At 48.9% G+C, this 14524-nt stretch overlaps 6 protein-coding genes across 6 annotated transcripts; 3 read left to right on the plus strand and 3 right to left on the minus strand.

The window, feature by feature from the left end:
• Window positions 1–75: 75 nt before the first annotated feature.
• Pdw03_5792 (Translation initiation factor IF2/IF5, zinc-binding) lies at window positions 76–1361 on the minus strand (the record flags this gene model as incomplete). Its single annotated transcript, XM_014682781.2, has 4 exons — window positions 76–373; window positions 455–944; window positions 1027–1135; window positions 1350–1361. 4 exons carry the CDS (start codon window positions 1359–1361, stop codon window positions 76–78), a joined length of 909 nt encoding a protein of 302 aa, XP_014538267.2.
• Window positions 1362–1727: 366 nt separating this feature from the next.
• On the plus strand, window positions 1728–2176 carry Pdw03_5793 (uncharacterized protein; the record flags this gene model as incomplete). Its single annotated transcript, XM_014682782.1, has 2 exons — window positions 1728–2001; window positions 2073–2176. The coding sequence occupies 2 exons, from the start codon at window positions 1728–1730 to the stop codon at window positions 2174–2176; spliced, it is 378 nt and encodes a 125-aa protein (XP_014538268.1).
• A 753-nt stretch (window positions 2177–2929) lies between these two features.
• Pdw03_5794 (ariadne RING finger) lies at window positions 2930–4721 on the minus strand (the record flags this gene model as incomplete). The annotated part of the gene is made up of 2 exons (XM_014682783.2): window positions 2930–4456; window positions 4506–4721. The coding sequence occupies 2 exons, from the start codon at window positions 4719–4721 to the stop codon at window positions 2930–2932; spliced, it is 1743 nt and encodes a 580-aa protein (XP_014538269.2).
• A 1719-nt stretch (window positions 4722–6440) lies between these two features.
• Pdw03_5795 (Nucleotide-binding, alpha-beta plait) lies at window positions 6441–7296 on the plus strand (the record flags this gene model as incomplete). The annotated part of the gene is made up of 6 exons (XM_014682784.2): window positions 6441–6460; window positions 6534–6606; window positions 6673–6779; window positions 6839–7113; window positions 7167–7202; window positions 7250–7296. The coding sequence occupies 6 exons, from the start codon at window positions 6441–6443 to the stop codon at window positions 7294–7296; spliced, it is 558 nt and encodes a 185-aa protein (XP_014538270.2).
• Window positions 7297–8271: 975 nt separating this feature from the next.
• Pdw03_5796 (Cation transport regulator-like protein) lies at window positions 8272–9482 on the minus strand (the record flags this gene model as incomplete). Its single annotated transcript, XM_066101168.1, has 6 exons — window positions 8272–8802; window positions 8858–8942; window positions 9035–9039; window positions 9130–9179; window positions 9232–9317; window positions 9388–9482. The coding sequence occupies 6 exons, from the start codon at window positions 9480–9482 to the stop codon at window positions 8272–8274; spliced, it is 852 nt and encodes a 283-aa protein (XP_065958108.1).
• Window positions 9483–12345: 2863 nt separating this feature from the next.
• Window positions 12346–13416, plus strand: Pdw03_5797 (Short-chain dehydrogenase/reductase family protein, putative; the record flags this gene model as incomplete). Its single annotated transcript, XM_014682788.1, has 2 exons — window positions 12346–13226; window positions 13281–13416. The coding sequence occupies 2 exons, from the start codon at window positions 12346–12348 to the stop codon at window positions 13414–13416; spliced, it is 1017 nt and encodes a 338-aa protein (XP_014538274.1).
• Window positions 13417–14524: the final 1108 nt, after the last annotated feature.

The raw sequence follows: 14524 nt of genomic DNA on the forward strand, positions 1-14524 counted from the left end.
TAGCAAATGACACACCATAAGAAAGAGATAAGAACAAGCCCTTCCTTCGCAAATTTCCAGCAAAGCGCCATCCGCTTAGCCCACACGCTTTCTGCGACCGATCTGGGAACGGAAACCGGTCTTGATGGCGGCGACGGAACGACGGGATCCACAGGAGTTGCAAGTAACGAAATACAGACGGTTCTCTCCCTTGTTGAGCTCGGTGTCGGGGCTGCGGCAAGTCTTGCATGTGACGTACTCGACAATATAGCGACGCAGAACCGATTCGATACCCTTCTGTTGGAATCGTCCCTTGATGACCAGGCGACGGCTACCGTCGACACTGCCTGATGTACCGAGTTCAGCGAACAGGAATTGGGTGCAGTGTTCCTCGCTAATGAGAGAGAAAGAAAGTTAGACGGGATACTACAATGAATAGATGGGGGAGGGGGGGGGGGGGGGAAGCATAGCGAACCTTCGCTTCATGCGCTTGCAGATATCGGCAATGTTGGCGAAAATGGTGCGACGGTTACCTTCACGCAGGCACTGGGGCGGGGGAATCTTGTAGGACTTGGCGCCGCTGGACAGAAGGTCGGGGTGGTGGCTCTCGATGAGGGAGAAGAAGCGGGAGACGAGGAGCGAGTAGGGGATGGCTTGTGTGGCGTCGTGTGCCCAGATACCGGTGCCGGCCTCGAGGTCTCCCTCGGGCAGCTCCTCGGGCTGATCCTCGCCAGCCTCCTCAGCAATACCAGCCTCAGCAAGCTTGGCATCGAAGTCATTGGGGTCGACCTTCTTAGACTTGCTGCTCTTCTTTTTCTTCTTCAGCGCGGAGGGATCGAATTCGCCATCGGCGGCGGCGGGGGCTTCCTCGTCATCGCCAGCCTCGGTGGTCTTAGACTTCTTGGATGACTTCTTCTTTTTTGAGAGACCCTTGAACATCTCAGTGACCTCGTCGACATCCTTCTCTGTAGATTCAAGAATTTGTCAGTGAGGCTGAGGCAAAGGCACCCGAGAGATTGATGCTGGAATCGGAGAGCTTTGGCATACCGCCTGTGGGCTTCTCAGCCGGGGGGGCGTCTGTAACTTGGCCGTTGGTATCCATGATGACCGATCCTTCGCTGAATGCGACCGATTTGCGCTGTTTGGTCTCGATTTCCTGAGCGGAGCGGCAAAAAGCGGTGTTAGTTCTGAGAAAAAGAAAAAGGGGCAGAAAAAATCGTGTAGCCTGGCTTTTTAATGAAAAAGTACCAGTCCTTGATCCCGGGCTCAACAATGCGTGTTCTTGATCACTGTGGTTGGCGGCCGAGGGGTCGATATTGTGTTCAAAGAAAATGTGGGAGGGTCGGTAAAAAGACAAGGGTGTGACGTACAGCGTCCGCCATGTTTTGAGGCTTCAAAGATGCTATTTACTCCACCACAGTCTGTTGGAGGGGAGGCTAGGTTGTTGCGAATTCGAAGACCTAGAGTAAGAGTGTAAGATGGCAAATTTTTATCGCTGGAATCTGATATCGCCAGGCCTGAAGGGGATTCTGTAGTCGCGGTACTGGCACGTGACCCTCAACTGAGTCACCAGATTACGAAGTCACGTGTTGATGATTACGGTACTCGGCGGTGCTGGTCGAACCAGGCAAACAGTCCACTGGTTGCTCTTACATTCACGTATAACCGCAGTAGGCAGGCCGCTGCTTGATCAATATCACTTCCCCCTCCTTTGCTCACCCGCATCACTCTTTACAACAATCTTTATCATGTCTTTCCCTTCTCAAGACAGCTCGAATCCCTCCTTCTCGATGTCCGCGTACATGGTACCCTCCCGGCAGAACTCATACTCCGAGTCCGACGATGAGCTCGCCTCCCTCCCTTCAGAATCTACAACCGAGTCCGACCTCGATACCTTGTCCGAATATTCCTCTGATGCCGAGGCAGAGTGGCAGGAGAGCATTGAACAGCTGGAGTTGCTTCTGAGTATGGTCCTGGTACCCTTCATTGGGAAATACCTGGGGCGACGATGCGCATATTGGAGTATGTGATGCATACAAGCTTCATAAACTTGCCTTCTGAAAGTCTAAGTTGCTAATTGGCTGGCCGTTTAGGTTGGACACGATTCATGCAGTGGCAGTACCCGGTTGAGGTGGTGATGCGGAATCCTGCCGCATTCAAGGCAACGGGTGTGATCCAGGCGGCTGCGACACTCTAATAGACTACAGTCCGAATCACCCTGTAAGCATTTTTTTGCATGCCTTTTTAATCAAGCATGCCATCGACCCCCACATTTCAGCGCTCGAATCCCTACACAAGACCGACCTGCCTTATTTTCGTGGACTCCGCAACATATTCACGGTCCAAAAGCTACTAGAATGCCTTGTCAAATTCAAACTCATAATAACTCTTGCGCTGGTTGTATCTGGCGTCGCATGGGGACCTGGAACCAAATCCAGTGTCGTCTTCCCTTGCCTTCGATCTCCCGTGGTTCGCAACTGTTCTTCATCCAACGGCGGCACATGTGGATAAGTCCACTCCATAATTAGCTTGAATAGAGACACGCATTTGGATTTGAGCCATCCGATGATGTGTTTCTTTTCCCTGGCCAAGAATGTTATATACCCAATGAATACATCAACCCTCATCAACAGTGATAAGCCAGCGCAACAGTGTACCCCCTAGACGATTATTGACTTGCAAGCTGTCTAGAATGTTGAGGGCCCCGAGTTGAATTGTGTGGGATCAACCTTGGGCTGTCGCCTGATCATACAAATTCGAAAAAGAGGTTGCCTACATGCATACTATGTCGGATTTCAAGGTCCCCACAATCTTTATTGACAGCTGAACCCAAGCTAGCTAGGGATGTACCTGAAGCTGGCAATACTTTGCTCTCATATGGTTGATGATTGATGTAAATATGATCAAGCTTGCCAGTCACACTTTCGACTGTCCAATTTAAAAATCAAGATCAATAGAGTTTGTTCTGTCGCCAGAAGTCAGCTAATTCCGGAGGTTGACTCTGTCGCACATCGATTCCAGTTGACGCACGCGGTTGGAACCGACCGAATCCAGTAGTGAGCCAGGGCAAATCATCATTTTCGTCAACACAACAATCCTTCCAATGATTCGTGGATATTTCGTGTTTTAAAAAAGACTCAGGTGGCTTTTCATCATGCCGGTCTTGGCTGATGTCTTGAGAGACCGTTGCTAAATGCTCGGGCTCTCCCGCATCTTCCTGTCGAGTAAGAATGCCAGACGCTGGACAATGCGAAAGCTCATTGAATTTTAGTTCGGGAGATTCAAGTAACTGCTGTAAGTCCGATGCAACTTCTGCCGCAACTTCAGGGTGCACGATGGCACCGTAAGCAGCATCCAACGTGCGATAGAATACATCATCATCATCGAATCGATCCAGCTCAAAAAATTCGATGTCCGAAACATGCGGCTGTTTGACTTCTGGCACGGATGCGGGAAAAAGGATTGCATTCTCTGGCGATTCCTGAGGGGAAGGCTCACACTGATCTCCATTCAAAGTGTCCTTGAAACGATATGGGCTGTTTGACACTCTGGCAGCCTGGAGATTTAGACAGCTCGGTTTGTCTGAAGCATGATGTGCTCCGTCTTGCTGTTGCTCGAGAATTGAAGGTTGTTGGAGTCGATCAATATTCACACTGTGAGCCGTTTCACAGGCGACATTGGAATCTGGGGATTGTTTGGGCATTTCATTCTGTGTAACACTGACATTGACAATTTCTAAATGGTCTGGTATGAAAGTCTCAGGAATTTCATGTGGAGTGGCTTCGGGAGAAGCTCCCTTTTTGTTGTCGGCTTCGTTTGACCATGCTGTCTTTCTCTCCTCCAACAGTTCCCATAATTCAGCGAGACTCCAATATCGTCTGGCCCCGACAGTATTTGTGATCTCAGAACATAGCGCTGGGGGGTATACTCCGACGCGCAACAGGTTCAGCAGGTGTTGTTCAAGGGCATCACTTTGCTCCGTGTTGCCGTCCTCAGTTGCCATCCAAGTGTATGGAATAGATGGTGATTGTTTTGAGATCTTCCTTCTCTTATTGTGCGGCATGGGGGAAGCCCTTCGAGAGCGGCTGGGAACTGGGGAAATCTCGCTGACGCAGGCCTTTTCAAATGTGGCCAACGGCGTGACTGAAACGTCAAGCAATTTGTTCTTTGGGTGAGAGATGTCAAGCTTGCAGCCATTGGCAGGATCATCAAACTGGAGTTTTTTAAGATGGCACTCTCTCTCATTCTGTCCATCCAGAGTCTCTCTGGCGGTCGAAATAGGATACGGGCTAAGGTTCTTTCTCCAAGACAGAAAGTTCATCTCAGAAAAAGCAAGATCAGATCCTGTGACAAGATTTTGAGATTTGATGGTTGCTGCAGGTTTTGCAAGACCGGTCGACGGGGTATTTCCGTGGCGATTCGTTACAAGAGAAGATCGTCCCTTGCTGAAGATACCCAGGTTCGTGTTGCTGCGCAGCTATCTGGAATCAGTGACGTGCAACGAGAATTTGTAGAAGCCTACTCACCGTCAATCTGTTTCCTGTGACATTGATTGCATGGAAGTCATCATTCATGGTGTGCCTTCTGCCCCGGGATTTCTTGCCTCTTCCTTTGTAAGACTGTGATTGGGTATCCGCAGCCGATGATGGGCCCTTGTACTCGTACCGATCCTCGCGAGTCTTGTATCTAGGCCTAAGCTCGTAACTATGTCGAGATCTCTTTTGACTTTCATTTCCTGGCATGATTGCGTGAGCGGAGGGTGCTTTGGTTTCGTTGAGGTGACCTGAATCTCTTTTCCTGCTAGCTGAAAGGCCATTCCCGCCCACGCTGTCAGGCATCTCAAGTGGGATGCTGATTCGTGTTATGCCCGTTGCTAAATCTGTGTGCTTCACTTGTTCCTGGTTCTGAACTAATGCTCTGGCAGCGCAGAAGTTTTGTAGTTCTTGTGACAACATCATATCTCCATCTTGATGGCGCCTTTGTTCCTGGTCTTCCACAGAGGAAAGCCACTGATAAATTGGATCTTTGCTCTCCATAAAGGAAATTCCCCTCTAAGACTGGGTCGTAGCTGCAGAAAAGAAGTAGAGGAAGGGCCACTGAGCAGAGCAAGGTGATCTGAAAGCATCCAAAGCCATTCACCGCCGAAGAAAGAGCGACCATCTCAACTTCGTCCTTATCCTATCTTTTCAGTGTTTCTTCGTTATTTTCTTAAAAAAAAAAAAAAATCCCCAGCATTTGCTCATTTGATGTTCTCTCTTCAACCCTATGTGGGAATTTGCTCTACTCAGAGGCTTTGGTGCTATTCTCCCATACCTGCTTTTCCATCAACTAGAGAAGGTTGTTGACATTTTATAGACGTTATCTTTGTGCTAGTTGTCGCCATTTCCCGCTCCCGGCATCTGGAGCACGGAGCACGGAGCACGGAGCACGGAGCACGCGGCCCACGGCCCAAGCCGCATGTGGGTCTAGGGGGCACTGCCCATCTACTCGGAGGCACACAGGCGCAAAATCACTTTTGGAGACTGACAGTGGCCAGGCCCGAGAGGCTAGGCCCATGGCGGTAATTGGATGCAGATCTCAGTCTGCATTGCCATTGCCAGCCTATCCTCTTCTTATGGTTGGCAATTCCCGACCGAATGAGGAGAAAAATCTACAATGCATAACCAGGCATTTAACCAATCATGCATAGACCTGTGAGGTACGCAGATACTACCGAGATTCCACAGTCCACGCGTGGAGAGTCCACCCAAAATAGTGATGCGTTCACGAATTGAATTTTATCCGGACTTTGGTGGACAAGAAGTACGGCTTTGCCTTAGTACTACTCTGTAAACGGATTCGCAACAGAGTCTTGAAATCCAGGTGCTAATCCAACCCTATGAAATCCAAGGTAGAAACTTTCACATTTCAGCCAAGTGAGGGGGAAGCAAAGGTACATCAGCCGTTGCCCTTGGTTGCCACCAATCCAAACGGAGTCTCGGGTACCATTTGCTTGATTGCTGAGAGTCTGACGACCCGTAATTGAATCAGCTCACGGTTCAGGGCTGTGAGCCTGGCTCTGGCATGTTGATCTCTGCGGTCTCCCCTCTCCCCCACCTTGGAGAACTCTTGAGGCTAAACTCGGAATTAACTCGCTCTCGTAAAACTCGTAGACAAAGAAACAGTAAGCGTCAATGGATATCGGTCATTGTGGACTTTCCATTGGCGTCCGACCAGTGGAAAAATTCCCGGCTGTGTAGAAGCCCTAACGCGGTTTGAGTGTTACACGGGACTGGATGCTTACTCGCCTCTTAATCGCTAGGATCTCCCTGTCATCTCGCAGTTCGGACGGATTCCGATTTTAATCCTTCTTTTCTTTTCGATCATCTCCTTTCTTTCAACTTTCATCTGCTCGTCCTTGGATCAAGCCAGCTCAAGAGTTGTCTTTTCTTCGAGCTTCCCTCTGTTAGGCCTTTATCACGATGTCTAAGCTCTTTGTTCAGTGTGTAATCTCTATCCGAGAACAGATTTGTGCTGGTAGGAACCAGGCTAATCATTGCTGCGGTGGAGTGTAGCGGTCTTTCTTGGCATACTAGCGATGACACCTTGCGCGAGGGTTTCCAGCAATTTGGCGAGATCCAAGAAGCTGTCAGTATCTCTTGACCAAACGAATCTCCACGTTTTCTGAGCTTCTCCTGACTTGACTGGTTACAGATTGTCGTGAAGGATCGTGCGACTTTGCGCAGCCGGGGCTTCGGCTTTGTCCGCTTTGCTACTGACGCCGAGGCAGACTCTGCTTTGGGCGCCATGAATAACCAAGAGTAATCATCCAACCTCACACGCATCCTGAGTTTAAGGAAAATCTCATACGTTTGTTCAGATTTGACGGACGGGTCATTCGCGTTGACAAGGCGTTTGACCGCCCCCAACGCCCCGAAGGTGGCTTCCACGGCCGTGGTGGATACAACTCTCAGCCCCATTCTAGCTATCAGGGTGGTGCTGGTGGTGCTGGTGGTGGCTATGCTGCCTACAACAATGGCGGGTACAACAACGGCGCTGCCGCTGGTGGATATGGCGGCTACAATCGTAGTTACAGCAACCACTACACTCCCAGCGGTCCCGCTGGTTACGGCGCAGGTGGCCCCGGCGGTTATGGTGAGTTCGTTTGATTTAATCATAGTTGGTTAGCTTGCTCATCAATTATTGAGGTGGTGGCCCAAACACCGGGTACGGCGGTGGCGGAGGTAAGTTTTCGCATTAAATTGATCGCGACATTAACCAACATCGAAAGGCTGGCGCGGGCACAACCACGAGCAGGCTCCCCAAGACGGTCACTAGCAGATGATTGAGTTTTTCTTCAGTTCCTCCGAATGCGCCTTTCTTCTTCAGCAATAAAAGAAGTGACGATGTACGACGACTGGAAAGTGGTGGAAGATGAATTTGGGGAACAGCGGGGTGCTACCCTAGTTATGGAATTTGGTCACAGGGGGGGGGGGGGGGGGGGGGGGGGGGGTTGTTAGTTTTCTTCGCGCTCGACTTGCTACGAAACAAACTTGGGCTTCTGGTTCAAGGTTGGGATTTATTGGACATGGATTCTGAGGCTTCACACGGTTGCGTTTTCACCCTATCTCGCCTACAAACCTCTGAGGTCCTTTTTCTCTCTTGTGCAGAGTGGCCCATGTGGTCTTATATCTGCGATTTCTGCTTTATGATTCGATGGAGATTAAAGCATAGTGAATCTATCTCCGGGGCCAACATGGGCTAAGAGTGACGACCCGAACTATGTACCACGACCACGATATTTTTCTTAACGGAGAAAACCAGGCATCGCCCTCCATTTCTACCTAATGTTCTCTTGTTTCGGGCGATCAGTTATTACGCGATACACATCTCCTGTTGGGCATCCATGCCTTGTAGAAACAGTCATTCCCGCCCAAGCTTAAAACAAAAATTATCTACAACTAGCAAGAGATGCCTGAAAGTGCTCTATAACAAGACTAGACAAAATCAGAGTTATCTCTAGATCGATGCACTCCACAGTGTGAGAACGGCGTATTTCCTACTGCCAAAAGCATACATAACTAGCAGGAGTGTTGACAGTTTGTGTAGTCTTGTTGCAGTGGTCTGATTCGACGTTTATACAAGAGATTAATAACAGTTTTTCCCGCCATCTTTCGACGAAGAGCGAACAGATGTACTGTATTTTCAATCACTTCTTTCCGGATCTTTACATTCTACTAGGTGACTATGCAATCAACGGATACTCCGTACCAAAAAATCTTCAGTCATTAATAGAGCCTTCACCCATACACTTCATTCAATCGTCCCACGGCCGTTCTCACGATCAAACTCTTCAGCCAAGCCCTCCAAAGACCTAATAACCTTAAGTCCTGCCTCCTCCTCTTCAGCCTCCGCAAGCCCCTCGGCCTCAATAGCCTTAACCCTCTTAACCAAATCTGTAACGTGAACATCCGCAGTCCCAAGTCCAAGACCCTCTAGAGCCTTCTCCAGCAAGAACAAATACTCAGAACCCTTCCCACTCAGCCCATGCCCAGCACTGATAACCTGTGCCACATTCTGCGGCTCGCGCTCAGCTGCGTTACGCAGGAACTGTGGGTTGGTTGGCTGGCCGACGTAGAGCATGCAAATGATTGGCGAGCCGGACGTGCCGTCGGCTCCTTCAATATCCACTGTAGGATGGAATGGCGTGTAGTGCGCGCTGTACCCGTCAATCTCTCGGTCGTCGAGGTAGTCGTGGACTTCTTCGGCGTGGGATGCTGGGATGTGGTATGCTGCGCCCCAGACCTTGCCTGTGGAGGATGCTTCGGATTCTAGGTGGGCGAGCTAGGGGAATTAGGTTGATGTTGTTGTACGAGATAGGCGCAAATATAGAACGTACCGGATCGTCCAAGGTCTCCCAGAAGGTTCGCTCAATTACGGTGACTACTCGGCCCGGTTGCTCCGGGGTGCCGCGGTGATCGGTGCTTTGGGAGCATGTTAGTGCTTTGTGATTCTTAGTAGATTTAAATGAAAGTGTCTGTATGTTGAAGCATATTGAGCACAGTAAACGACATACCTAGCCTATCATTTAACAATGCGAATAATGTTAGCATAGTGATTTCAGGTGTGGGTATTTATAAAGCCCTGCGCTCAAGTGAAGAGTTCACGTACCTGCCAGAAACGCCGCACGTAGCCACTAATGTAGCCCGGTATGCGCTGATCTAGACGATCTAGTTAGTTGCTTGATTCTCTGATCACATGTGACATATATACGATGTCTCATTTTAATGCCGCCATTGGGCACTTTCACACTGCAGTCCCACATACCATAGTGTGGAGGCGGCTTCCAGATCAAACTCCTGTATACATAATCAGTATTCGTTATTTGACGCCTTAATGGCACCATTCCTGAACATTGAGTGAACTCACCCATAACCAAATACCCAGAGATCACCCTTGGGGAAATGGCTCTTCCATGCCCGACCGTCCGGATGGACCTGATGTCCTTGTGCAACGGCGGCCATATCAAGTATACAAGTGCCAAGTGCGCTTCAATGAGTTAATTGACTGCACTTTTCGACCTTCCCGAGGTCCGGGAAGGGGATGGATTAATAATTCGCTCCGGCGACGGCTGGGCTAATGTTTGCGGGAAGCAGCAAGTCGACTTCGGAGTAGAACAGGGGCTCGGACAGTTTGCTAAAGATGGAGTGCTGATATAAATTGCATTTGATCGTATTTGTATCAAATCAAATGTTGAAGTGGCCCCAACTCAATCATACACTGATTTTGTTTGCAATGTTTGTTCCTGGGTATCCCGCCATCTGCGCGGTGGATGAGACATCCCAACGCTTTCAGGGTGCAACGCGAGAGAAAGATGTTGCGATGGTCTATACATAGATTGAATCAAACATCTTTACATTCTTCATCCGAAAAGAAGGTACCTGGTAATTTGGGATCCCGCTCAGGTGAGACGTTGACTCGACTGGCCTTTTCTCATTGCAAGCGGTTCAAGTACATTGATGATCGGTCCCAATTCAATTCTCGTATACTTTCAGTCCGAAGTTCGTCACTTTCGATGCTGCTAGGGCTTGGGCAATGGATATCCTCAACCGCGTCCTTTTGAAGAACAGCACTTATCCTAACGGGACCATTGCAAACTTTGCCTTTCAACATTTTTCAGCCCCAAGTCTTCTCACACATTGCAAGATTACGATACCCGTGGATGGTCTGATGGCAGACTCAGGCCGCGAAACTGCAAGTATTGACATAAAACAGTGGGCTGTGACAAATGGAGTGGGCCAGGATCACCATTCATGCAATAGCAAACCCAGGGGGTCAAATTGTAGACTCCATCTTGTACAATTTGCAACTCGACCCTGGATGCAACGTTAGGTAGATCCCCCCCCCCCCCCCCCAACATTGCGAGGTTCACTTCTGGTCAATGTGATAATACAACTTCCCGGGACAGTATGCGCATCTTGTTCACTTTGGCCGAGATTAGCCCTGGCAAGCTGATTCAGAACACATCCATGTTAACCTATATCGACACGACGAAAGAGGCGATGCTCAATCGCACATTTCAGCTGATCTGCTATCCGGGATACTCGCTTTTAATGCTGCACGCTGAACCCAATTCCAACCAATCCTCGTCACCTCTAGATCTGAAAAGGATCGGATCGAAAAGCTCCAGCATGCTTGTTGCCAAGAATTCAGCAGAAAAAAATGAATTTCCCCCGCTGGACTAATGATGATCTTGCACTCCCCGAGCTTTCCACGGATGTGCTCCTGTCTAGGACTGAGACAGAGAATTTGTTCCAAGAAATTCAGATGCCTACATTCAGAGCAGCTCCCGCATGTTATACTCATACGGGCCGCCTACTATGATGAAACTTCATCTATGGCAACGACTCGATCTACCAACTCAATTTTCTTGTGCCTAGCACAGGAATCAACTTCTTTCGGACTTCCTCGCTGGCTGTTCCCAACTTCCTATGCCTTTCCGGGCAATTTAGTGTGCTTTCATGCGGCAACAGCAACAACTACAATGACAAACCCGCAATCTTGAATATCTGGGGAAATGTCCAAAGCTATTTCGTGGCGAATATAAGTGCGAGGACCTATATTACAGCCGAAACAGTCGAAACTATAGTACGGTTCAAGCTGTCTGGTTTCGATATTGCCGATGACCATCCTTCAGTCCCTGACAAGTCATCTGCGAGATGAGCTCTAGACCCGTGAATCAGTTGGAACAATTTCAACACCACGGATGTTATCACCGAGAATCCAAACCTGGATGGGCTTTTCACGGCGCTGGTTATGTAAAACTGTTCAATTCCAGCAGAGGACCTTGTAAGCCCAAACTCCAGAGACATGGTCATCAAAGCAATCAACCACCAGGGTGAGATTTTTATAGCAAAAGTATTCAAAAAGCACACTCGCAGTGCGGCAGACCGCACGCTGGAGCCTGCCCCTCTACCCGGAAATAGCACAGTGCCGAGCCAACTGCGTGTGTTTCAAGGCGCAGCGTCAACGCGTGTTCTTAAGCTCTTCTCGCTTCTATCCTCGTGTTGGGAATCATTGGTTCTATTCTCATGGACACGGATCATGTCTAACCAAAGAACCCGTCCAGCATCGCCACCTTCGCAAGTCTTCTTGCTGAGTCATACATCATCGCTCGACTTGAGCTAGCCATGGATCACCTGAGTGAACAGTCTCTTGGACAGGCTAGCTTTTCTCGGTGTCGTTTCTTTCTTGGATTCCCAGGGGATGCATCTGACCAGAGGTATCCTTGGCTGTTGTCACAAGACCAAGCTTCCGAGAAGTACTGTAGATACTTTCCAGAGAGGGTTAGTGAGACGATGTCGGGTAACGGGCCGATATGGGCGAGGAAGGAATTTCGGGGAAGAGTGGATGGTATGAGGTTTCGTTTTGGAAAAATTTAGAAAAAAACTACAAGCACATCTTACTCGCATGTGTGTGTATCATATAATTATCATACCCACACGGTGATGTTTCCTTCCTGTTCATCTTGGTATCTATGATTGGCACTCTGGCAAAAGTCATGAACGAGGCGGACTGTAGTCGGCAAAATTTGATCTACGGTAATACAGGCATAGTTCCTGCTGTAGTTTCATCTTGCGTGTTGCAGCACAGAGCATCCATACATAGATAACGTACTCTGTGTATGTAGTTGCACACTGCCTTCAATGTCGTTGCCTTCCATGTGTACCGCCAATCGCACATCCTTATCGCATCCTTATCGCATTTCACTATCGATAACCTCTATCGGCTTCTTTTTCTCCAAATCACCATCAGACGCGCCTCGGACGCTTAGGACTTTGTTTACTGGAATTTCTTTTCTCAAGCTTTGGAATTAAGACATTTATCATGGCAGCCCTCCTTCGCCTTCTTAAAATGCAGTACACCCCTCCCATCGATCCCAAAGGTGTGTCCTTCGCTGGCAAGATCGTCATTTTGACAGGTGCCACCTCGGGTCTTGGCTTCGAAGCAGCCATCAAAATGCTCAATCTCGGCGTCGAGTCTCTCATCATCGGATCTCGCAGTGTTGAAAAAGGCAACAAGGCCAAAGCTGACCTCGAAAAGGCCACTAACCGACGGAATGTGGTCAAAGTATGGGAACTCGAGATGAACAGCTTCCAAAGTGTCAAAGACTTCGCTGAACGCGTCAATCACGAGCTGGACCGCGTCGATATCGCTTTACTCAATGCTGGTCTTTGGAACCGAGAATACCATCAATCCCCTGAGGGCTGGGAAGAGACTCTGCAAGTCAACACACTCTCAACCTCGATGTTGGCCTTACTTCTGCTTCCCAAGCTAAAGAAAAGCTCTTATGCCGGAAATCCCGCACACCTGACTGTTGTTTCAAGTCAACAATTCATTCGTGTCAAGGCTGAAAGCGTCCGCACCGATGATTCGCTGCTCGCTCACGTGAACGACCCGGCCAACTTCAAGGGTCCCAAGCAGTACGGCATTTCGAAACTTTTACTTGAATTTGTGATCAAGACTATCGCCAATATGGCGCGCGATGACGACGGCACTCATACCCTCGTTGTTAATTCCGTCAGCCCCGGGCTGTGTATCTCGGCTTTGGGTCGCCAGTACAACCACTGGTGGGAGAAATGTTTTGTTTGGGTTATGCACAAATTGTTCGCGCGGACTACTGAACAGGGAAGTCGGTCGCTGGTCAGTGCGACTCTCTTGGGAGTTGAATCACAGGGAAAATGCTGGCGCAGTGAGGGTTTTCTTGAGTACGACTTCTCTTTCTCCATGTTTTAATGTCATCATTGCTAATGGTTTCTTAGTGAGTCAGCTGCGCTGACTACTGGCTTCGAGGGAGAAGAACTCCGAGAAAAGGCTTGGGAGGAGATTATCGCCGTGTTGGAGGAGGAAACGCCGGAGGTGTCCCTCATCTCTCGCGGCCTGTACCAGGGCGTTTAAATGTTACGACGCTGGCAAGCTAACAAGGCTCGACCAAAAAATTGGTATGTACATGCGCCTAGCGCATCTTTGCAGAAAATCCAGCGTTCTCGCCTCATTGAGATACCCACCCCTGTTAACATTAACGTGTGATTACCGAACATCTTTTGGCTTTTGCTATTGAATTTCCCAATTTACAAAATACATTGTAACCCCACCGTCGCCGCTAGATATGGGTAGAAGTGGCCCACGATCCCTGGATCTTAAAAGCATGACATACAGGCATGGCGCTTACGGTCAATGAAAAAAAAAAGCCGTCTTCGATACCTATGCCAATCCGAGACCCCGTATAGATTCAATGTCATACAGCCGTATCCATATCCCAAATAACCCTTTCTCGTCCATGAGTAGCCTTCAAATCAAGCCTTCAATATCGGACCTCTCTTCCCCGGAAGTCTTATAGAAATCAACCCATTGCATGGCGGCAAACTGAGCTAAAAGGAAGTCCTCCAGCTTGGCCTCGTCTAATTTTCCTATTCGAGAGCGTTGAGTCTAGGAGGTCACTGCGACAAATTTGAGCCATCTCTGGGTGGGTCAGTGTTTTTGAATCGTATATCTTGCTGCATGTTGTTGGAAAATCCAGTCCGTTTCTAGATACTCCTGAATAGAGTAAGCAGTCGTATTCGCTTTGAGTTGCCCGGTTCCCGACGACTTGGATTCGTCGTCCCTCAGCTCCTCAATGCCTCAATGATGTCACACAGCTTCCCACTGCCACCTTGTCGATCTCTAGGACTAAAACATCCGTCTGAGGTTGGCGATACTGTAGTGCGCATATGGAAATGACGTTAGACTACCTCAAGCATCCGGGCACTTCTCGAAACTTGTTTTCGTAGTCTTTTTAAGCGCTCCAGGGCTGATTCACCAGACTACTAACAGCTTGAATACAGAAAAGACTAGACGCATATCTTGTTCTATTATCACATATCAGACAGTTTTTATTATTTACTAAAACCTTTAACATTTCACTTTATCTTAATTCGGTATAAAGGGATTTTCACTGCACGGGGTTTCCCACTCGGCGCGCTAAGAATCGATACCCCACGGCTCCGCTTTCAATCTCTTGATTCTT

Source organism: Penicillium digitatum, chromosome 6 (genome assembly GCF_016767815.1).
Source record: "Penicillium digitatum chromosome 6, complete sequence".
In the NCBI taxonomy this organism is placed as follows: Eukaryota; Fungi; Ascomycota; class Eurotiomycetes; order Eurotiales; family Aspergillaceae; genus Penicillium; species Penicillium digitatum.